We start from the raw sequence: 24,183 nt of genomic DNA, 5'->3' as shown, positions 1-24,183 counted from the left end.
TTTCTATCAATTTTTGTGACAAAATAACCGAATTTCATTCAACAAGCTCAACCATAAAGGACAAGTTGATAGAAGAAATGGGAAAATCATGTTGTAAGTACTCATATACAAGCGGTTGATTGTTTGATGAAGCAAAAAATACAATCGACCATTAAAATTTACTAGTATACAAAAAGGGAGGGATCAAGGGGATTAAAAGTATCTACCATTTCTTGACTAGAGGCAAAACGTCGCGTTCATTTCCGAGTCCAACAGGATCCTAGACTTCATCGGTCAAAAACCATTGGTCCTCAGTTGAGTAGATGCAGCAAACCACAGTTGTACCAACACCCACAACATTAGACAGTACATAGCAGCCTCTGCACAAGATTTAGGTTTCGATCGTAGAAGACAGCAAAATACTTCATCTCGAACCTGCAACTTTCTTGGTTGATGGTTCAGCATTGGACTCCAATGCTGAACGACCACCTTGGGAATTCGCATTGCAGTAAAGCATATCTAGCTAGGACGGTGGGAACTATCTGTGATACCTTGCCGCCTGCAGGATGCCACAATATATGCAAAACTACTTGTGATCTTTCTTGCTTCTTTTCAACATTATCGACACGAGGTCGAGACGGTCACGACATGATCCGTTCCCTCCAAGCAGATACTGCAGAGCCTCAGCTGCTGCGTCTTTCTCAGCCAGCTTCTTGTTGTTGCAAGGCTTCCCCATTATCTCCATGCCGTTAAATGCAACTGTCGACTGAAATTGGCTGTTCTTTTGTTGCTTAGTTTTGTAGCTGGGTGCGGCATAGCCTGCACGTGTCAGCAACGTCTGTAGCTGGCTCTTAGAGTTATCGCCACCAGGACCACTTTCTGTGTTGTGTATTGAAGCTGATTTTTGTGCTTCTGTCATTGCTGAAAGGGGTGGATTCGAAGGCAGCAGCAACTGATGGTTAAACACAAATCTGCCACCACAACGATCTTCCGAGATCAGCAGACGGATGGCAGAGATGAGTTCGTGATACGAGTGTATGTCCATCGTGGGGTTTAGAAGCTGCAAAACAGTATAGATAATTAATGAATTAACACACGAAACAAGCAACCCAGATTTTAGTTTAAACATCCACAAAATATACAAGAAAAAGCAGTTTAGCTTGACAAAAAAACACAGGAAAAACACTTATGATATACATAAAATAGATAGTTTAACTCTTTTCACTCACTTTCGTCTGAATTAATTCGTCAAGCTCCAGCTTCAAACTCTCGTACATTTTTGCCAGAGCAGGATCCATAAAGAATTCCAAGTATCCACCCAACATTTTTAAGTGGCCATCCTGTGAACTCAAATTATTCTCATCGGCATATATTTTCATGATCAAGATGCCATCATCGTGATCACAATGTATATGAAGTTTGAGAAATTTACCGTGTCACCTCTCAAGATGTTTCCACCAAATAACAGAATCATGGAATCAGATACAGCTGTTGAATCACGCAGAAACACAGAATTCACCTTGATCTTTTCATTGAAAACAAACCATGGGTATGGTATTCTTGAGTTACGTGCGTTCACAGAGTTCTGAGCCAATTTGGAAGGAACCAAAGGACTCTTTATTAGTCTATAAATCCTAAGCATCAACGCAATTTAAGACATCAAGCTAGCTAAAAACTTACAGAGTACAAAAGCACATTCCCATCTTCCATTGTTTTGAGAGAGAATGATCTTTCATTGTGCTGTCAGTGAGTTCAAATCATATAATTTTAAAAAAAAATCAGCGAGTAATAGTCAGCTGATTCTATGGATTATATAATAAATACGCTTAATAAATAAAACGCAACCATGTTATCAACAATAACATCTTTGTAAGATCGAAAATCATGCTTACCACAACAGAACAAATTCCTGGATACAAGCCATAACAAATAACTGCACGGAGTAGATTCTCATCATAGCTCCAGACATTATAAGTAATTGGGTTGCTATCCACAAGTCCTGCGTCCATCAGCAAAGAGTAGAACTCCGTACGAAGGGAATCAATAGCTTTCATTGATTGTGCAGACAGAAAGTTTTTCCAACAATATTCATAAGCATTGAGTTCTTTATCAGCAACTTTCCAACCTTCATATGCTCGGACAAGAGCAAGATGGTCGCTGAAGTCATGTGAAAATTGAGCTTTTGCCGCCTCTGCCAGCTATAACAAATAAAGGGAAAAAATGTTATGAGCTGTTAGTTCTGTGTCAGCTTTATGCCTCAGACAAATACTTTCCATGTTCATTGGTAAATGACATGCAAACAAATTATAAGATTATTTGACAACCCTAATGAATAAGGAATTAGAGCACATTTGGATTTGACTATAGCCCCAAGTATGACCAATAAAAACAGAAGTGCTATTACCAGGGCCCTCTAAGCCCTATGTTTAAAACATGTCCTTTTAAAGAGCAATAGTTGATCTATGAATGTCTCTTACATCTTTCTTATCCAATGGAGCTAAGAAAGGATCACGGACACTTAGACCAGCAACAACACTTAATATGGGATCCAAGCAATTAAAAATGACACCTAATATAAGCATTTTCCCAAGTTTGGGCTCCATGGGAAGCATTGTCAAGTAGCGACCTACAAAACAGATGAGGTAGATTCATGAACGGAAGTGCATCATCACATAACCTTAAAATGGACGAATAAGTAAATTGCTTGTTTAACTTACCCAAAACAGTTAAATTCTCACTCTCATCTAAAGCCCCAATAATCTTTAGGTATTCTATAGCGTTTTGAACCTAACAATAAAAGATAGAAGTTATAAGAGGTAGACACATGAAACAAGTAAAAAGTCATGACAACATTAAAGCTCGGAATTTGATGGAAATGCATTTGTGAATAGTGCCAACTGCTATGAAAACATGTTCCAGCTAACATGTGAGCATTACCGCAAGATATTCAGGTGACTGCAATGCCCTAGATAAGAACTCAGAGATACCCCCAAGCTTTAGACTCTTGATTTGTAAACAAAGGGATTGCAGTGGAGTTCTCAGAATCTCTGGTAATTGATATTCAGCAAAACCATCAAATACACATTTTGGATAAAGATGGTAGCATTCTCCTGGCTGAACACGACCAGCTCTTCCTCTTCTCTATTTAAAACACCGAAAGAGGAAAGGGGGAAACAGAAAATTATTAGAGGAAATAAAAAGCAACCCAAGTGAATGCTGAAAGTTCTATCACTAGAATCTCCTAGGAAAATATAACCTTAGCGTGCTTAAAAACCATGCAAAGCTTTTTAGGTAAAGTTGAAGTTCATCTATATCCCCTTAGCCACCACTCTCTTTTCATTCTTATTTTTGGTTTAGTTAAACAGCATTCAAAAACCAATCCCAAAAAGTATTTATCTCAGAACTGTCTGCACTAGCAATGTTCTCTATTAGCTTAATATGATCTATGGTTAGATTGTGGTAAACAAAGAGCATGATAATATTACACATAGTTAAAGGACCAAGAACTTATTGGTGCCAATGGCTGACAACAGAAAATAAGCTGGCTGTTACATACTTGCTTGGCTGAAACCTTTGAGATCCAGGAAGGAAGCAAACAAGAAGTGTTGTTTAGCGCATCATATGATGCCTCTTTTGCCTTCCCGCAATCAATAACAAAAACTACATCATCAATAGTGATACTAGTCTCAGCAATATTTGTGGCTAGAACAACCTTTCTTATTCCATCTTGGGGTCTGTCAAAAATCAATTTCTGCAATGTTCAAGGTAAAAAAATATATTTAAAAAGAGTATGCTAACGTAAAATTTTATACCCTTAATTGCATACATTATAGCACAAGAACAGGTAACTCATATATATCATGGTCTGGAAACAAAATGAAATTTTACTGCTAAAAATAAGGACCTATTTTGATTTAAACAAGAAAATAATTTAATTGTTACATGGAATTACAAGCTAAAAGGGCACACTTCACGCAATCGTGTCATTGAGCAACTGAATGCTGGGAAAGGTTACTGGGTAGTTATCAGATTATATGACGATAGACGATAGGCAATGGACAATCAGGAAGAATGTTAAAGGGAAAACTTTAATGACACTCATTTCAACATTTCCTTTTTTATCCTGAGGACCTGCATAACTGAAACAGCAAGGAAATGGCCAAACCACAAAATGTCTAGTGATCTAGCATACAAACTGATTAATTATACATGCAATAATTAATCTTTAGCAAAAATATGGGCTTGTTAGAGGAAGGAAAGAAAGGAAAAATGTTCATGTAACAAACAAACTGATATATATGGCACACAGCACAACTAATCAACTCAGTAAGAATTCAAAAGACAGCAGATACATTTAACAAGTAATGTTCAAATAACCTGTTCTGCACTGCCCATAGAACCATGGCACGCCAGTAACAAAACCCGATTTGCATCTCCTACAACAGGATGAGCTTGAAGCTTGTCCTTCAGAGCTGTTATGTCATCCCACCCAGTCATAAACACTAAAACAGAACCTGGTCTTTCGTTTTCACATATCGTGCACAGAAGATATTCTATAAGGTTGAAACCAAGACAATCTGGATTCCAGCAAGACAGAGACTCCCTTGTCTGAGCACTATAGTCCTTGAATTCAGCATCACTAAGTGTATCCTGATTCAGTTTCACAGATATATTGCTTACACCCCACAAGGACATAAACCATAATTTCACCAGAGTAAACAACAACGCAGATCACCTCAACTGCCGAAGCAATTTGGCTCTTTCTCTTTCTAGGTACTTGTTTGCTCATTTTCCATGCCTTGTCCATACCATATTCATCTATTTGATTATGAGGCGTCAACTTGTATCCTGTTATCTCCAGAATACTTTCTAGGAAATAGGTCTGAACTGGATAAGTAAATCCCTAACAGTAACAACATAAATGAATTAGGGCCCCTTCATTATTTTGTATGTCTAAGTAAATCCACTGTGAAAAACTCTGAACCTTGAAATATGTTAATAATCATACAAATTTAGCCTAAATCAATCGTAGAAAATAAGTAATTATTTATTAGTCTACAAATGAGATGATAGCATACAGTTAAACCAAAGACTAACAGGAATATGGAGCCTTGGAGCCCCACTAAAGTATGATGAGAAGAGTTTTTCATCTAAGGTTGCACTCATCAAGACAAGCCTTAGGTCCGGTCGACGAGGAAGAAGATCTTTCAAAACAATAAGCAGAAAATCTGTCACAAAACATAAAGAGTTAAGAATGACACTAAACCCAGCTTAACTTTTACAAAGCAGGTAAAGAACAAATACCTTCATTAATCCCACGTTCGTGAATTTCATCAACAATAATATGTGTTACGGTCTTTAAGCTTCTATCGAGTGATAATCTGCGCAACAAGATGCCAGTTGTGCAAAAGAGGAGGTGGGTATCCCTTCCTTTCATACCCTCTAGCCGAACTTTATATCCAATCTGGAGTGAGATACCAAGAGTAGGAACATGTAGTTATGCTTATACAGGATTCATACAGCCAAAAAGTCACCTGTACAGGTAATAATGAGAATAAGAGACTCACTGTTTCCCCCAATTTCTCCCCTCTCTCTGTTGCAATCCTCTCAGATACAGACATGGCAGATATCTTTCGAGGTTGGGTACATATAATATTGCACATGCCCCCACGCAGAGAGTCTATCTCAGATTCCAAAATCAATTGGGGAATTTGGGTGGTCTTACCACAACCAGTTTCACCAGATATGAGGACAACCTAAAAAGCTCCAAATTGTCATTCATAATTATAATAACCAAAACTTATATAATGATATTAGAAATCATCAGTAATGTGAGTTCAAGACAAAGCCATAAAGCTTTTGCAGTTGAATAATTCTATGTAAATAGAATTCATAAACCACCCATGCATAATGCATCAAGGCACTGGACAAGAAGAATCCATCATAGATGAGAATGGGAAATAAAGACAGCTACGAAGTAAATGGATCCTTTCTGATAGTAAAAAATATAACTCTCTCCATAACCTCTTAATTGATAGTATTTCAAATTTAAGAGATCAGAAAAAGACATGCAAGAAATTCACTTCTTATTCTCAATTGTGATGCATTTAGAGGATTATACAGATAACGATCAAGAAAACATAGAAATACAAACCGCAGCAACAGCAAAGGACCTAAGCTAAATTCATTGGCCAAATATTAAATTACGTAACAGGCTACAGAAAAGCGTCAGAATGAAAATTCATAATTTAAAAAAATAAAGCAATTGGTTTGAAACCATGCTAATTCAAGTAATAAAAACTAACACTGGAATCACGCCAATCATGAAATACCTGGTTCAGTGAAATGGCACTTAACATAGAATCTTTCTCCTTGTAAACAGGGAGACTTTTACGGAACTCCATCATATTTCTTCCTTCAGGAGATTCCTGTAACAAATGAAACTATGATACAGTGGTTGTGCCTACCAATTACACTCGAGTAACCACGATAAACAGAGCGTTAATGGGAGAAATTTGATGATAAATTATAATTCAGGTCAAGAAATCAAAACATCTTAAGAGGTTTATTATGGGATAAATCAGTGTTTCGATTCGTAGGCAATTAATGAGACTAGAAATCAGATAACTGAACCTGCCAGTTGCGTTGTTTCTCATACATCTCCATACTTCTTCTCCAGAAAATTTTCTCCATGGCAGTGTTGCTATGTGGAAGTGGCTCTGGTTGCTCAAAAAGGCTGTCATCGGTAGCAATGCTACCATTACTACTACTTGATCTTGACATAGCATCCACGCTCTTACGCTTTCCAGAAATGTAATTGACAAGATAAGCATCCACACGCTTTTGCAGACCAGGAGCCACGATTACCTGATTGTCCCACAAAAATGGAGCATTTAAACAGAGACTTCCATTGGAGTGCACACAAATGCTCAGACTTTCTGAATCTCATTTCTTTTTCTTAACAAGTTTTTTTATTATTCTAATACTCCCTCCGTTTCCTAAAAATAGGAACTTTTGGAACGACATGGATTTGAATGCAAAATTGGTAGAGTAAGAGAGAGATAGAAAGAAAAAGTGTGTTAGTGGAAAATGGGCTCCACCTCATAGAGAGAAAGAACTTTCCTAAAATGGAGTGTTTATATTTTTAGGAAATTGCCCAAAAAGGAAAGCATTTCTATTTTTAGGAAACGGAGGGAGTACTATTTAGGACCTAGGATTGGGAGATAATTGTTGAAAGAATGCTATTATTTAATTTATCACAGAGTTAATAAAGCCTCATAGCATGACAAGAATGCAAAAGAAACCACTCATGCATAGGTCATCAAAATAACTCAGAAAAACGACTAGGAAAGCAGAACCAAATAAACAACAGGTGAAAGATCAAAAGCTAGCAAGTACCTCTCTCTGGGGACGTTTGTCATCAAGATCAAACCGATAGTGCGGCAATGGGAATTTACTGACAACAACTACCTTCGTATAGAGGTGGCTGTAGAGTACATGTTTAAAAGTTAAAAACTCAAAAAGTTAAAAAACAAAGGAGTGCAATAGAAGAGACAGATAAGATACCTATATAAGCCCATTCTGCTAGCTACAGCTGCTATTTGATCAAAATCTCTTCTATCTTTTTTCTCTCTTGACACTACCTCTTGCTTATCCTTATCATGTAACAGGGCATTCAACCTCCATTCCCATGTATTAGCATTCTCTGAGGATAAAGAACCCTGAAATTAAAGAAAGTTAAAAAAAAACTACTGTAGTAGATAAATTTGTTACATGAGACACCAGCAGAGCACAAATGCAGCATGCCTAAAGCATGTAGGTCCAAAGACAAATTTAGCTTCAAAAAATAGTGAGAGGTCATCCAAGTTCGAAGCCAATGGTACGATTCAAAGCTAAAATGTGTTCGCAATGAACAATGAACATATTTCATTATTCCGTATCATATATTAAAGGAAACCACGATTGGCATCGATCGTGATCAACCCTAACTAAGCATATGTAAGATGTACGCTGCGATACAAATCCATTTTACACAAACAAATTAGGCAAACAAGTAAAATTCACATAATAATACTAATAAATAAATAAAATTAGCATACAGCTTGTGCTGAAAACACGACTGGGCGATCAGAAACTTGCTGAGCCACCTCCTCGCGGCCTGACTTTTCCTTCTGCTGCTGAACTTGCTTCTGATAGTGATGAGGTGGCAAGTAGGGATAAGATTTTGCGGCTTCACTGTTGCCATTACTAGTAACTCTTACACTATTAAACGACTCTCGTTTCTCAGCATCACATTGAGTAGTCACATTCATAGGCTTCGAATCATTCGGGGCGGATGCGGTTGCGGCGGTGTTCGAAGATGGGAAGCGGTGGTGCGGAGGCACGTAGATCCCGCCGTAAGCAGACGGCGGTCGGTCCTTCATTCTGAAGAGTAATCGCGCCGGCGGAGGGTCGGCGGTGTGAGGTATTAGGGTTTTGGAGTGCAAATGGAGAGGGGGAAAGTGGAGAGGAAGGAGGCTCATGCAAATAGGAAAGTGAATTCAAACGACGTCGTAGCTGAGGATACAACAACTCCGGCGGGGATTGGTCGGAGTTGAGGAGATATGGCCGGAATTTATCACCGAACGCGAGGAGCGATTTTGGAAGTGTAGCTGATATGAATAGAGTTTCAATTGGTTAATTTGAGTGAGGCGCACGTGCACCTTTGAGTCATTAGAGTAACAAATTTCCATATTTTTTTATTGGTAAATAAGTATATTAAAATACGACAATTCTACTAAAAAAATTTCTGGAAAAATAAAATAAAATCAATCTATTAGATCCTCAATGTTTCTCGTTAGAACATCCACAATGGCGGCTAGCGCACTGGCTAGCCAATTCGCGTCGCTAGCCGGTCGGCTAGCCGAACCATTGGAACCGGCCAGCGGCATTTCGGCGAAAAAACAGGCGAGCGCACGCCTATTTCCAGGCGCTGGCCGATGCGCTGGCCGCCATTGTGGCGTGCCGATCGGCGAGCGATCGGCCAACGCAATTTTTTATTTTTTATTTTTGAATTTTTTTGAAACACTATATATACGCGATTTTAGTTTCATTTTCATTTGCACCACTTGTTTTAATGAGTTTTCTGTCTCTCTAAATTTTTGTACAAGAGCAACATCGACTGATGAGTAACGCGGGTGGTAGCAGTGGTGGTAGTGGTGGGGATGCTGAGGAGTACGAACGGCGGATGAACGAGGCTATGGAGGCCTACATGAACCGCGAGATAGAGCGGTACATGCAAAGGGTCGAACACCAGGCGGTACCTCGCCCTCGACCCGTTGTCCACCGCCGAACAGTGATTGATCGGGATCACGTAGCTGCACATCAGCGGCTATATTACGACTACTTCGCTCCGGACCCGCGGTTTAACGCAAACATGTTCAGGCGGCGTTTTAGAATGCGCAGGAAGTTGTTTATGCGTATCGTTGACGCTTTGGAGCGTCGATATATGTGCTTCCGCTTCAGGCACGATGCGGCTAGCAGACCCGGCCACACCCTTATTTAAAAGTGCACAGGGGCAATCAGGCAGTTGGCCTACGGAGGCGCGACAGACATGTGGGATGAGTACCTCCACATCGGTGAGACGACTACTCTGGAATGTCTGAAGTTTTTCTCTCAGGGAGTGATTACAATTTTCCGTGATCAGTACCTTCGAAGCCCTACCCCCAAGATTGTCAGGATCTGATGCAGATGCATGGGGAGCAGCATGGGTTTCCCAAGATGTTAAACAGCATAGATTGTATGCATTGGGAGTGAAAGAACTGTCCAACTGCCTGGAAGGGGGTCTACACGACCGGCTACAAGGGAAAGAATCACACGATGATCCTCGAGGCCGTAGCTGATTACCGGTTGTGGATCTGGCATGCGTATTTTGGGATAGTCGGGTCGAACAACGACCTCAACTCGTCGCCCCTCTTCAACGAGAAGTGTTAGGGCATCGGTCCGGCCGTCTCATTTGTGGCCAACGGCAATCGGTATGATATGGGCTACTACTTGGCGGATGGGATATACCCTAGGTGGCCTGTCTTTGTGAAGACGATCAGACACGCAAATGATGACAGGAAGGCTTACTTTGCGGAATGGCAGGAGTCGGCGCGCAAGAACGTGGAGCGCGCATTTGGTGTGCTCCAGTCTCGATGGGCGGCATTAAGGGTCCAACACGTTTGTGGGATGTCAAATGCATTGCTGATATAATGTACGCCCGCATTATCATGCACAATATGATCGTCGAAAACGAAGGCGTACAACTGACTAATTGGGCCAATGACAATACAAATACAGCCGGTCTAAGCCACGGCGTAGCACATGCCGACATGCGCCAAGTTGATGCTCACATTCAACTCCAAAAGGATTTAATTAAAGAGTTGTGGGCACGGAAGACTGCACGACGATAGTTTTTTTCTTTATTATGTAATTTTTTTTAATGAATGTACTTATTAAAAAAATGAAATTAATGAATTTTCCCGTATATGTCTCGTAAATTTAATTCCATAATTTATCGTAAATTTAATTCCATAAATGTAGTTGTTTTTAAATTATTTTTATTGCGGCTAAGCTAGCCTGTGACTAGCCTATTTGATTAAAATGATAATGTGGCAGGTGGATATTTAGCGCTGATGACGTGGCAGGGAGAGAGAGTGTCTAGCCTGTGGCTGGCCTAAAGCCATTGTGGATGCTCTTAATTGAATCATTTTACTATTTTAAAATTTCCAAGATAATTTTGAGTCAATTTTATTTTTGGCAAAAAATAGAACGTGATTTTGGTTTTTGAGTAACCCTCACTAAAACCTCCAACCTCGTTAATACAAGTCCCCAACCTGCATTGGAAATCAATTGTTCTGTTCGCAGTACGCAGTCTCCTTCCCTCGTGCAGACGAGAAATGTCACCGTTGTATGGGAGGCACACTCGTCTATGTCAGCAAACCCTTCGTCTTACGCACAGATTGCTTTGGAACCCGGACTGGCAAGTGCAATACCCGGTTGAGGGCACGTATACGTGTTCTCGTTGGTTGTAGTGATTCATACGATATAACAGCGTTGAAGGATCAATGTAGGCGTCGCTGCTTGAAAAAGAACGGTAGTTAGCAGCGCGGTTGCATATAGCAAGCATGTTGATATTTGGTTGGTCGAGTTCCCACTCGAGTACGAGTGGAGCATACACGAGTTCTTGATCGTATGGGTTGGTGTGAAAGGCTTTGCTGTCTTGGTCGAGCCATTTCTTGTTGACAGGGAAGACGTACCCACACGACCCGATCCTGTCCTTGTTACTGCTTTTGTAAGTAAATTGGAAAGTTTGTAGTGGTGCACTGGTGTTGGAATTGGGGCCTTGCAGCAGTTGAGGCCGTCGCAGAGGGTCGCGCATCCTCCAGCTATGGTCGTCTCGTTGGCCATCAGCCACACTGAGTTACCGCAGCCTAGCATGGCCAGGGAGTTGTGGTGTGGCGAGATTGCGAATGGGCTTCCTTCCAGAGACATAGGTAGGGATCCGGATGTACATTACATTATTATTCAAATAGCTAAATTACGGAAGCCCAAAATCTCCCATCTGATCGGAATTTGTCAATCTCAGTATTCAATGCAATCATGAACCTAGCAATCGCCGGTCATCATCCAATAAACATATTACAAATACTACTCCACTACAATATAAGCAATCATGAACCTAGCAATCGCCGGTCATCATCATCCACGGTGATGGAGCTGGAATCAAAGCGCATGCTTCCGGGGATGGAAGAGAAGTCTTCATACATTTCATCAACCTCAATCGCTTCACTCTCTTTTCCACAATCTTCATTTTGCTGCAATTCCGTTTCCTCTCTCAATTTCACCATCCGAATACCTTCCAATTCCGCCGCCACCTCATACATCGTCGGCCTTCTCTTCCCATTCAAATGCAAACATCTCTTCGCAAGCTGAGCCACAGCCATGATTTCCTCTCTCTTCCCCTCTCTCACCACCCTCTCATCAATAATATCAAACACTTGATCCTCCTCCATCAGATCCAAAAACTGCGTCGCCAAACTCCTCCCTGCCTCCGCTCTGATCGAAGATATCGCCTTCTCTCCGGTGAGAAGCTCAACCATAACCACTCCAAAGCTGTACACGTCGCTCTTCTCTGTGTACTGACTCGACTGGAAATACTCTGGATCTAAATACCCGAACGTCCCCAGCACTCGTGTGGTGACGTGAGTTTGGTCAATGGATATTGTTCGTGAAGCTCCAAAATCCGAAACCTTAGCTCTGTATTTATCATCTAACAAAATATTTGTTGATTTGATATCGCGATGATAGATAGGCGCAGAAGCAGCGGAATGAAGGTAGGCAATAGCTCCGGCGACTTCTCTCCCGATTCGGAGGCGGAATTCCCAGGAAAGGGGGAAATCCTCGCTCGGATCGTGGATGTGCCCGAAAAGTGTGCCATTGTTGATGAACTCGTAGACGAGGAGAGGAACTTCGGTCTCTAGACAACACCCCAGCAATTTGACCACATTCCTGTGATTGATCTGGGAGAGAATCACAATCTCGTTGATGAAATCCTGCAGATCGCCTTCTTCCACCATCTTGGATTTCTTGACGGCGACAATCTTGCCATCCATCAGCATTCCTTTGTAGACCGTGCCTTGGCCGCCACGGCCAAGGACGCGATTCTCGTTGTAGTTATCAGTGGCTTTAGCCAGCTCCTTGTAGGTAAACACCTTGGTTTTGTCGAGGCTGTTGTCGGTTGAGGAAAGCTGCTGCTGTAATAACAAGCCGCCGTTGCGCTTGAAGAATTCCTGCCTCCTCTTATCCTTGATTTTCTTCCTGATGGCCCTTGCGGCTTTCCAGCCCGCGAAGGCCAGAAGCAGGCCGCCCAGCACGGCACCGATGGTGATGAAGGCAATTTTACGTTTGGTGCTAGCATCGTTGTTTGCATAGCGACAAGTATAGCTCCCAATTCTGTTGATGCAAGTCCCTGTGCCGCAGTAGTAATTCCTGGTTACATTATTGCAGACTCCAGCGTCATCACAGATGACGTATGTTCTCCTTTCGTTAAGGGCGCATTCGTCAATGTCAATACAACCTTGGAATACATAAGGATTGCCTTGGTATCCATCTGGGCAAGAGCAGTATTTGGTGGAGGATACATATTCGTATTCGTTATAATAGTTTAAAAGATAAAATGATGTTGAAGGATCGGTGTATTCGTCACTGTTTGAAGGGTACCGGTAGTTAGCAGCAAGTTTGCAGAAAACAAGGCTGTGGTCGATGGTTGGGATGTCGAGTTCCCACTCGAGCACAAGTGGTGCAGACACAAAATTTTGATCATATGGGTAGGACTGGTTGATCTGAAGGCCTCTGTATCTTGTGTAGTCTTGCCGGAACCATTTCTGGTCTACAGGGAAGGCGTAGCCACAGAATTCATCGTTGCTGCTGCTGCTTTGTATGCTTCTGTAGCTAAACTGGAAGCTCTTAAGCCCGGCTGGGATTGTGGCCTTGCAGCAGTTGAGGCCGTCGCAGCTGCTGCTGTTGCTGTTGGCTTCACAGATGGACATGCATCCTCCAACTGTAGCGGTGCCACTCCCACTAGAATTAGTAATCCACACGGCGTTAGTGCAGCCTAGCACAGCCAGCGTGTTGTAGCGTGGTGAGATTGTGAATGGACTGCCTCGGAGGGACATGGGCATGGATCCTGATCTCCGGTTAGCTGAGCAATTCACAGGTGAGACGGGCTGGTTTACAATGACTACGCCGTGCACAGAAATGTTCAATACTTCGAGGTTGATGCTGCTCAGGAATGGCCTTTCACGAGTGGTGGTGGTGTTGGTGGTGTTGCAGGTGATGGCGAAGGAGGCGTTGAAACTGCATCCTGGGCCAACTCCGAAAGGGTAAGGTATGGTGACGTTACCGCACTTATTCTGACAGTGTTTGTTGATAGTCCAAGATATTTCTTGGGACTTTGTTGTTGTTAGACATAGGAAAGAAATGAACACGAGGATTGAGGGAAACATCAGTGTTTTTAAGGAAACAATCTGCAGAGGGATGAAAGAGTTTTCAGTAGTTTAAGTTTAACTGTGACATGATTAGAAAGAATGCTTAATTGTATATACCTCTCGTGATAAATTTGCTGATCAATCAGAAGTGCTGCTTCTCAGGGTTACAGCTTCTTTATGATTGGAAAATGTTTGATAGTGTAGAGTTGAGGCTGGTTATGATAAGTAGATATTGAGTCCATATTTGTACTAATCAAAGTCTGACTCATTCCAAGGTCTTACTTTTCAAAACAGAGTTTAGGGAAACTTCCGCCATTCATATATAATTAGGAAAATTGGTGCATTGGTAGGATGAGAAAAAGTGATAAAATATGAATTACACATGCACAAACATATAAATTCCATAAATAAGAGATGAACCAATAATTAGCTATAAATGGAATTTTAACTCAGATGCTTATTCGATCGTTTATTATTCATGGATTATATGTGTTTATACAACGTAAATCGTAATTCATGCTTACGCATATTTCTCATTTCTCACGAATATTTAGCATTCTCATTAAATCATTCTCATATACATACATATATTCCGTATATTATAAGTTAGTTCATTATTGTGACTTATCAGGTTTTGGAAAAACCTTGGAAGTTTCATGAATATAATGGTATGTTTGGACAATATTTTCGTTGTTGATACTGCGTCAATATTTTTGTATGTTTGGAAGTTTCATGATATTTTCGTTGTTAAAAATAACTATTGTTAATCCTTGACAATGACTGATACTCCATTTTCTAAGGAGACGGTCAACTAAAGGTGTTATGGATTGTGTTATTAGAAGTTGTACATTTCAATTATCACGATTGCATCATAGAAAGCATATTTCAAAGTCTTGTTTTTTTATATATAGTGATAGTAACACCAATAGAGCCTCTCCCCCTCTAGAAATCTATTTTCCATCGCAGCACACTAGAATTTTTTGGTTGTGAGGGGCTGCAAGAACAGAGTGTTTTTGCTTACAAAGGCAATTGTAGTTGGAGTTGGAGGGTGCATGACCATCTACAGACACCACTTACGATGGTGTCGACTGTCCAAGAGCAACAATGCAATGTCATTGAGGCTGATGAGATAAAGCCATCAGCCATGAAGAATGTTAGTTTAACTCTAGCATTACACTGTTTCTGTAACAAATCATAAGTCAAACCAAAATTTTGGATTCAAATTATTGACTTTTGTTCACTAGTTCATGGAAACCCACCAAATATTACAATCTATTAATCTCGAATAGATCTAGATAGAATATACTACTACAAATTAGGTTTTGTTTTTCATTTGAGTAAAAAAATACTAGTATTGCAATGAAAGATGGAATTAAGTTATGTCGCGCCACCAAACAATTTTTTACATAAACAAGCTTATGTGTATGAAAATATGTCTTCAATTCACCGTCCTCAAAAGTTTCTTTTTCCAATAATGTATCATAAAAATAAAAAAAAGGTTATAGTGTGACATGCATCATGCATGTCCCAAAAACAAATATTCCACGCGATGGGTTTGTGTCAAAATTGGACAGCCCAGCCCATCTAACCACTCAACAATTACCAAGAAACAACACAACAAAGTAAAATAAATCTTATCTCAAGATATATTATACTACCTAAGTACCTAACAATATTGTTTCCCACATCTTAATCATTCTCAATTGGAAGTTATCCACACCATAACTGCAGAAGAACCAGGTATGTGAAAACTTTCCTGTTAAATTAGCATGCATTGATGCTAATTTAATTAATATGTAATTATAGTTATTTATAGATTAGCAACAATTTTTAGCTAGTCTATATTAATGTTCTTATAACTCAATGCCTTCCCATTATTAGTTTTTATATGTAGCTACTATTATTCTATCTTTTTATCAGAATCCCACATTACTAAAATATTTGAAACAATTAGCAGTTGGTTGCCAACATGTTATTTACTAGGAAAATAAGACAACTGCATGATTCTCTTAGTTAGAAAAATAAGCTGATCAAACATATACTTACTACTATATTGAGTACAACACAATTCAATTACTTTGATGGAAATTAAATTTGAAACACTTTGGTGCAGTAAAGGGTACATTGGACATTCTTGAACTAAATTTATATGCTTCCTTACTGACATGTAACTATACGTTGTACTGTAAATAAAAATATTATCCTGTATTCTACTACATAAAACCATCAAGATTCTTGAATATCGTCACATGTTGCTTCATTATTTCTCCCTGTGTTTTTTATATGTTCATCTTGCTTAGTGTTTCTCATATGGTTTCCATGACCAGTATTCATATATTTTGTCCCATTTGGTAGATCATCATCATTCATCAATCATATGGTATCATGTATATTCTATGACCTCTTAAAGTTTATAGCAATTGATTTGACTGACATCTTGTGCAAATTTATTGTTCAAGAAAAAGGAAGGAAGAATGAAGGTGTCCATGATAGTTCTTGTGCTGTCCTTGCTAAGCTATGGCGTAACTTTGACTATGTCTTGGCCTAATTGCGATCAAAAGTGTGGAGATGTCACCATTCCCTATCCATTTGGGGTTGGTTCCAACTGTAGTGCGAATGCCTCCAAAACACCATTCTTGAGCAGCATAAAAATTGAAGTAGTTAATATTTCCATCTTAGGCACAGTTGTAGTAAAGCAGCCAGTGCCTTCACCTATGAATTGCTCGACTGACATGACTACGGGTCATCTCTCAACATCCCTCAAAGGAAGTCCTTTTACAATCTCAGCAAGCTTCAACAAATTGGCCGTGTTGGGCTGCAAGAATTCAGTGTGGTTGCAAGCTGATGAGACAAATATTATAGGAGGATGTACATCCATGTGTGCTGCCAACTCCAAAGAAACTAGTTGCAATGGCGTTAACTGCTGCCAAATAACACTTCCATCGCGAAGATTCCAAGAGCTCGAGTATAAGTACAAAATGACTGAAACTAGCAATGATAGCTCTTGTGGTTATGTTATCCCAGTTGAGAAGATATGGTTAGCGAATGACTACAAGAGCTTCAAAGCAATAGACCGAGGATTCGGATATGATCCTCTGGTACTTGAGTGGGAATTTGGTGAACTGAAAGGTTTTAGTGATAGTATTTGCACATATGCTGATGATTATTGCCTCTCTTATCCTGGTGAATATGGGATAAGAAATGTTACTAATTATGGGTTTTGTTTGCGTAAACATTTGGAGGATGAATGTAACATGTATCCTTCAAAGTTTGGGGCTCATGAATGCAGATCACCATCTGATAGTGTTTTACAATCATATAGTGTAGATTATGAGTATCAGCATGCACTTTATGAAGAAGGATTTGTTTATGCATCTTCAATCAAATACTGCTCTTGCCCTGACGGGTATGAAGGTAACCCGTATCTACCTGGACGTTGTACTGATGTAAACGAATGCTTGAATGAAACACTAAATCACTGTAGAGAATTGTCTTGTAACAATCTACAAGGGAGTTTTCGTTGTATTGATCAGAATGCTAAATATGAAGCTCGTCTGAAAGTAGCATTCATCAGTATTGGCAGTAGTCTTGGTGCTCTAATTCTTCTCCTTGTAGCGTGGAGGTCGACCAAAGCCATCAGGAGAAGAATCAAGGCCAACCGGAGACACAAGTTTTTCAAGAGAAATGGAGGATTGTTGCTGGAACAACAACTTTCTGCAACTGATAATGGCCTTGATAAGACAAGGTTGTATAGCTCCAAAGAATTGACATTGGCTACTGGTCGCTATAACGAGAACCGTATACTTGGCCATGGTGGCCAAGGTACGGTCTACAAAGGAATGTTAAAGGATGGTAAGATTGTGGCAGTCAAGAAATCGAAGAAAGTAGATGAAGGCGACCTTGAAGTCTTCATTAATGAAGTGGTTATTCTATCACAGGTGAACCACAGGAATGTGGTTAAGTTACTAGGATGTTGTCTCGAGACTGAAGTTCCACTTCTCGTCTATGAGTTCATCCCAAATGGAACCCTTTTCCGTTGACTTGGGAAATGAGACTGAGAATTGCAAGAGAAGTAGCTGGCTCACTTGCTTACCTGCACTCTTCTGCATCAGCTCCTATCTATCACCGCGATATCAAGTCGAAAAACATACTCTTAGATGACAAATATCGCGCTAAAGTCTCAGATTTTGGGACGTCAAGATCAGTATCTCTTGATCAGACACACTGCACCACCCGAGTTCTAGGCACCTTCAGCTACCTAGATCCAGAGTATTTCCAGTCTCGCAGAAAAGAGCGACGTCTATAGTTTTGGCGTGGTTATGGTTGAACTTTTAACCGGCGAAAAAGCTGTGACAGCAATTAGAGCTGAGGAGGGAATGAGTTTAGCCACACATTTCTTGCAATCGATGGAGAAAGAAGTGTTGTTTGATATTCTTGATGCAAGGGTGCTTAAAGAGGGCGAGAGGGGTGAAATCATGGCTGTAGCTCATCTCGCTCGGAGATGTCTTCATTTGAATGGGAAAAGAAGGCCAAGAATGAAGGAAGTTACAGCACGGTTGGAAGCAATCAAAGAGGTGGAAGAATGCTCTTATGTTCAAGATAGAGATGGTGGCAGCAGAGACTTTCATTCTATGTCTATAGATACCCCTGAGTTTATCAGCTTCTCTTCTATGGCTTCGTTTTCGCCCGAACCTGACTATCCATAGCTTGGTGAGTGAAACCTAACAGATAGGAAGGACGTAGGACTGTTTTCATTATCTTCTGCTTTGCTTGAAATTAGTTTTTTAACATCGTTTTCTATTTGTATTGATTTGATTGTTGTGTATTCAGTGTGTACTATGCTTTGATTGTTTGTTTGTGATCTTGTGTAGAGAACAAGTATTTGGTGTTGAAATTTTATCCCACAAACAAAATTTACCAACTGTTAAGACAAATGCATCAGTAGGATGGCCTGAACTTCAAAACAAAATAGTCACACATTTCGTGCACTCTGATTGCACAGTTGAACCAAAATTTTGTAGGTTGCTGCATAAAATTTAAATCACAAAAATACATATTTTAAAGTATCAGCCATAATCCTCCTTGTTGAGTACACATCAATAACAAAAATATCTCCCTACAAATCTTTGCAATAACACTTTAAACAATATGGCACTATGTAATCTTTCCCTACAATGTCTCCATATCGATACAAACAAAATCTGTACCTCCAATCAGGAAGTCAGCCTGAGAAGAAAGGCAAGCTCTCCCCTCCAACCCCACTGGACTGCACCTCCGGAACCGTGAATAAAAAGTGTCCATTTCTCATCAGTGTATAGATTCAGTTAGGTATTTAACTTCAAGCTTCTCTTTGGCCTTAAACATTTGCGTGAAGAACTCCCCAGTGTTACAAACACCCTTTTCCTTTAGATTTATCATATTCAGTCAGATATCCTTTAATGAGTGTAGGTATTTATACTTCCGGCTCTTTTGATGCTGGCGCCAGTAGCAGGCAAGCGCTCCAAACACACAGCTGGCAACAGCGATGGCCAATGCAGCTCCAAGTGGAACAACGAGGGCGTTCACTGAGGTTGAAGCTGTCAAATCCTCAGCTAGCAACCCAACTGACTGCTTCTCCACAAGAAGTTCCTTTTCTTTGTATAATGTTACAAGGGCCTTCTCGTAATAGCCCTTCAGAAACTTGTATACCTCATCGTGATCCCACTCGATTTTATTACTGTCTTTCCCACTCTTACTCACATAGCAAGAAGGGCAGAGCTGTCTTGGAGGCCAGATGATTTTCGGAAATTCAGGATCACCGGTTCCAAGAGAGGCCTCCTCCTTCATGAGTCGCTCGTTAACTTTGTTGTGCGTAGTCCATAGCCACAGGGCAAAATCACGGGATTTCTTGAAAGGGCTAGAAACACTGCAGGTTTGAGACTTTCAGATAATTGACATTTAAAAAAATATTGAGTAAGGTAATTGCATTAGATTGATTACCTTGAACACATGCTGTAAAAATGTTGCCTACACTCCTCACATACGAAGAAATTATGAACGAAATCGCAAATGGCAGAGAATGCGAACTCACTTTCTCCATCATCAACCCTTACAGAGAGTGAGTGAAATAAAACCCACAAACCACAACTGCAACAGAAACAAAGAATCAGTAGATTATCATATGTTTGATACTGTAACAGAAGCGGGTTAGAGATTTTTACTATGTTTCCTGCGACATTTTAAACCAAACATGGCTCAATAACTTAAAGAACATACTAGTTAACATCCAATATGGCTAAAAAAATTAAAGAACATAGTTAACATCCCGTTGCTGGATGCTTTGCAGTTTATAAATCTCTGATCTGGTCATTTATGGCAATTAAAAGGATAGAATCCTCAGCATCAACAATCATATAACAATATAAAATTCCCTCAATACCAAATTTGGGATCTAAAATACATGGATATGTAATTTGTAGTGTAGATATTAGGAATGCGCTTACCTAAAACCTCTTGTCTCATTCTTGCTTCCCCGACAAAACATCTATACAGAATTAATCGCCACATTCAGAAAATTACTAAATAATAATATAACATGAAAGATGACAAGGAAAATTTTGTTTATACAGAACCAAACAGAGTAGATTAAAATATCTAAGAATATGGCATCCTTCACATATAGGTATATGCATGCCTTCTCAAGACATCAAATATTGGAGGTGATCTTCGCTTTACAGTAAGGGTGAAATGTCTATAGTCAGCTTAAGGCCAGATAGCTACCATATTGTTGATAAAAACAAATTTTTAAATATAAACAAAACCTACCCAATATCCACGAGGTACATCTTTTCCACAAATGTCATAATGCTTGGGTTCTCCCTTCTCGACGCCACTTTCGGTTTCCTTCTTGTTGACATATATATTATCAAAATCAACAAGTATTTCGGCAGTCCCCTTCCGGCATCTAACAAGAATATCCAAAACCATGTTAGAAGCAAAGAAGCGCAGTACCAACCAGAGCATAAGAAAACAAAGGAATGGATGTTGACCTTCTAGAAGGGTGATGGACCACCAAAAGTTGAAAGAACTTCACAAGTGACAGTCGAGTCTCTGATTTGATCAACTGAGACATGATTTCTGTTAAATACTAGCACTAAAAAGCAAAAATAAAATGATAAAATAAAATAAATGCACAATAGATGTTTACCTTGTGGTCTAAAATGATGTCAAAAGCAGTGGATGTTGCCTCCTCGATATCATAAATAGCACGTGCAATCTTTCTCCAGAAAAACATAAGAATGTGTCAGAAACAAACACAAAGTCGGAGTTATATTTTTATAAATTTAGTAAAGTGTTTAGGAGATGTTCTAAAAGCACCTGTCCAATATCTGAAGAATTTTTCTGAAGTTGATCGTTCTCGTATTTCTGGTCATCCAAGAGATATGAGCTGTGAATGTAAAAATGAAGATACAAAAATATATTAGGCCCAAATATATACCCTCATTGTCAAATACAAGAAAGACATATGTATTGTTTGACTGCCCAAGCATTTAATGCTCCAAAGTTTCAAACACCAGAGCTTAAATAAATGGGTTCCACTCCATCAACAAAGTTAATTGCCAACATGAAGCGACGTTTTATACCTGTTCAATTGCTGATTAATCCAGTTTAGCAGGCGCTCGGCTGTTCGTCCATCCTCAATAGAGAGAATTTCACCCTTTCCTTGCTTTGGGTCAAAACTTCCATGCACAAACATAGAAGGTGGCCCCCATAGAAGTGTGGGGTAGCGCCCGACAGAGTACTTATCACAAATATTAGTATTTATCTGTACTGCCAAGCAAGTAAGTTGGAGAAACAATCAAGAACATATAATCTGACAAATATCTTCTCGGCATTTTGTGTGTCAACAGAACAAAATTACCAGCTAAACCTATTTCTTTATCCCTACGCTGTTTCACAAACATCGGAGATCTTAATTTCATGAAAACTTAGAGAAGCATATAGCATTAGAACCTTTTGGGCACAATCTACTCTGGTCATCAATATGATCCCCGGATGGGCAGCATCAGCTCCATTAAATATCTTTGCAACCTTCTCATACTGAGGCTGCACAAATTCTGAATTATGTTACCAACCATTATTGGCACATGGAAGAACAACACATCCAAAACCTAACATACCTTGTAATTTCTGCAAGCTGGGCACCTGCAAAAGAGATAGGCAATAAGCACATTATGAGTGTAAATATATGCAGCTCTGTTTTCCAATTGTCTGTATTTTATAAGAATACCTACGAACACATTTACTATACACACCATGCAGCAGATACTTGTGTTCAAAAAACAAACACACCATGCTTGTTTATTTTTCACAATAGGAACTACAAAGGCAATTCAGCAACCAGAATTCTCAGTCAAGCACAGCTTCACAAATAGATGAACAGGAAAAGGTTGCATGTACCCTTCTCTTTCTTTGAACTTATATATTCACCAATTAGACGAACATTACAAGCTCCACCAAACTAATACAGCAGAAACTGGATTCCCATACTAAACAGGCTTTTTTCAAGGCGTATAAATGAGGCACAAACTCCATTATCCATGCGAAAATCACATTCGGTGAACTGCCAGTACTATTATGTTTTTATTTAGCACATTGGAAATGGGGTTTTTCAGAATAACTGGAACTTAGTTTTTGCAGGGAAAAGTACATCACCTGGGACTCACTGGGAGCACTATAATAGAGAAAAATTCAACTTCCTTTAACAGCATCGTGTGCAAAACTATTACTTAAAGCAAAGGAAAGCAACTAAAAAAAATCAAATTTGTTAAGCTTATGATGGCAGAATTTCTAGCTATATCGATGCATCCGGTATTCTCTAGTTTCTTAGTTGTATTTATATTCAATAATGCATGCGATCCAACCTTGTCAGTCACTATTTAGCTGGAAATCAAACATCTTTCTCCCAACCTAAACCTTCAAATTTCTTACCCTAGCTTGATTCTTTATGCACAGTGCGATTTAATTTAAAAAATTAAATCCATTTCCCTCCACAAATCACAGTTCTCGCAATAGCCATAGATTTCACCAAACCAATCAGAACTTAAACAGTCAAATCCAATGAACACCAACGCAATTCACATAATTAAGAAAGCATATTTCCGCCTAAACAGAAGAGACAGAGAAAGACAGAAACTTGCGAAAAAAATAAAACGAATTGAGCAAACGAACCAGTGAGCGAAAAATTCCACAATAGCATGAGTAGCGGGGGTTTCACTGAGCACGGAATCGAAGTTCGTGGCGTTCAATTCCACCGCGTAATCAGGTTTTTCAGATTGATCGCCGTCGATAGATCGCAGCAGGGAACGAGATCCAGCTGCAAACGGCGCCAGAACCGAAAAATCCGTCGCCGGAGACGCTGCGCCGGTGTATAAAAACAGCGTTTGGATTAACAGAGTGATAATGGTTACAGACGACATGGAATTAACGCTGACGTATATAGATACAAAATCGCGTATGTCTATATTTCGCAGAGGTCCACGTGATTAGAGGCGACACGGTGCCGTTTCGATAGCCGGCGATCGCCGATTTTGGCGATGGCGACGGCGACGGCAACGGCGAAGGGAAAGTTGAAAATATTGGGACTTCAAAGAGTAACGTCACTGTACTCCATTGATAGATACACCAGCTTCCTGCTTTATGATACTTTTGTGGCACCCTGGGCTTTAATGGTTGTACGTCTACTTAAATAGTAAACGGCAATTAATAGTTATTTCGCACATTATTTATGGATTAGAGTTTACTTTAAATCAATTCTATTATTACGTTATAAGCAAACTTTTTCATTTAATCGCCTTAATAAATGCTCGATATAATGAGTCCGACTAAATTTTACTCCTATTTTTCTAAAATTTAGTATATTTAATTATCTTAAATTCGTCAAAATTCAAATAGTGGACAGGATTGTTAGTTCAAAATATTATACTAGGGATTTATAGAAATTTTTGCTGAAGAATATTACTCCATTATTAGCAAGAAATAGTATGAAACCGACAAAATTAGTTTTTGCCATAACCGGAAATCATTTTTAGAATCTAAGTATACATCTTAATTTATGGGGGTTTGTTGCTTAAATTCCTACACCATTTAGGTAAATTGTAACGAGTTATGTCAACATCTTCTCTTTATTCATTATTCCGTTCACTTTCCTCTCCAT

At 39.6% G+C, this 24,183-nt stretch overlaps 2 protein-coding genes and 2 pseudogenes across 3 annotated transcripts; 1 reads left to right on the top strand and 3 right to left on the bottom strand.

Moving 5' to 3' along the window:
- Positions 1 to 47: 47 nt before the first annotated feature.
- LOC125188146 (DEA(D/H)-box RNA helicase family protein) lies at positions 48 to 8,665 on the bottom strand. The gene is made up of 19 exons (XM_048084890.2): positions 8,079 to 8,665; positions 7,546 to 7,700; positions 7,378 to 7,465; positions 6,613 to 6,846; positions 6,312 to 6,407; positions 5,547 to 5,735; positions 5,284 to 5,443; positions 5,077 to 5,207; positions 4,715 to 4,882; positions 4,357 to 4,629; positions 3,536 to 3,730; positions 2,917 to 3,120; positions 2,697 to 2,766; positions 2,457 to 2,605; positions 1,872 to 2,177; positions 1,660 to 1,719; positions 1,412 to 1,564; positions 1,209 to 1,319; positions 48 to 1,039 (listed from the first exon to the last, which is right to left on the bottom strand). Exons 1-19 carry the CDS (start codon positions 8,499 to 8,501, stop codon positions 566 to 568), a joined length of 3,639 nt encoding a protein of 1,212 aa, XP_047940847.1. The 5' UTR covers positions 8,502 to 8,665; the 3' UTR covers positions 48 to 565.
- Positions 8,666 to 11,564: 2,899 nt separating this feature from the next.
- On the bottom strand, positions 11,565 to 14,215 carry LOC125188147 (wall-associated receptor kinase-like 6 pseudogene; annotated as a pseudogene). The gene is made up of 2 exons (XR_016130904.1): positions 14,106 to 14,215; positions 11,565 to 14,027 (listed from the first exon to the last, which is right to left on the bottom strand). The product of XR_016130904.1 is annotated as a wall-associated receptor kinase-like 6 pseudogene (transcript).
- A 2,244-nt stretch (positions 14,216 to 16,459) lies between these two features.
- On the top strand, positions 16,460 to 18,706 carry LOC125186567 (wall-associated receptor kinase-like 2 pseudogene; annotated as a pseudogene).
- Positions 18,707 to 18,990: 284 nt separating this feature from the next.
- Positions 18,991 to 23,687, bottom strand: LOC125190356 (sulfhydryl oxidase 2-like). Its single transcript, XM_048087636.2, has 11 exons — positions 23,199 to 23,687; positions 22,148 to 22,172; positions 21,981 to 22,073; positions 21,611 to 21,792; positions 21,345 to 21,414; positions 21,175 to 21,243; positions 21,017 to 21,090; positions 20,793 to 20,931; positions 20,471 to 20,511; positions 19,968 to 20,114; positions 18,991 to 19,893 (listed from the first exon to the last, which is right to left on the bottom strand). Exons 1-11 carry the CDS (start codon positions 23,444 to 23,446, stop codon positions 19,413 to 19,415), a joined length of 1,569 nt encoding a protein of 522 aa, XP_047943593.1. The 5' UTR covers positions 23,447 to 23,687; the 3' UTR covers positions 18,991 to 19,412.
- Positions 23,688 to 24,183: the final 496 nt, after the last annotated feature.

This window comes from Salvia hispanica, chromosome 5 (assembly GCF_029641045.1).
Source record: "Salvia hispanica isolate PSC_SH4W2 chromosome 5, Shi_PSC_v1, whole genome shotgun sequence".
Classification (NCBI taxonomy): domain Eukaryota; kingdom Viridiplantae; phylum Streptophyta; class Magnoliopsida; order Lamiales; family Lamiaceae; genus Salvia; species Salvia hispanica.
Note: the sequence above shows the minus strand (reverse complement) of the source record. Positions and strands in the feature narration are given on the sequence as shown.

What these genes read in the sequence shown, in the direction of transcription:
- LOC125188146 (XM_048084890.2), bottom strand. Translation starts at nt 8,501, where the DNA reads ATGAGCCTCCTTCCTCTCCACTTTCCCCCTCTCCATTTGCACTCCAAA. An exon ending in ACAAACGTCCCCAGAGAGAG is followed by an intron (nt 6,847 to 7,377) that starts GTACTTGCTAGC and finishes TGGGACAATCAG; the next exon opens with GTAATCGTGGCTCCTGGTCT. An exon ending in CAGGAATTTGTTCTGTTGTG is followed by an intron (nt 1,720 to 1,871) that starts GTAAGCATGATT and finishes ACTCACTGACAG; the next exon opens with CACAATGAAAGATCATTCTC.
- LOC125190356 (XM_048087636.2), bottom strand. Translation starts at nt 23,446, where the DNA reads ATGTCGTCTGTAACCATTATCACTCTGTTAATCCAAACGCTGTTTTTA. An exon ending in CAGCTTGCAGAAATTACAAG is followed by an intron (nt 22,074 to 22,147) that starts GTATGTTAGGTT and finishes GAATTTGTGCAG; the next exon opens with CCTCAGTATGAGAAGGTTGC. An exon ending in AATGAGACAAGAGGTTTTAG is followed by an intron (nt 20,115 to 20,470) that starts GTAAGCGCATTC and finishes TTTCTGTTGCAG; the next exon opens with TTGTGGTTTGTGGGTTTTAT.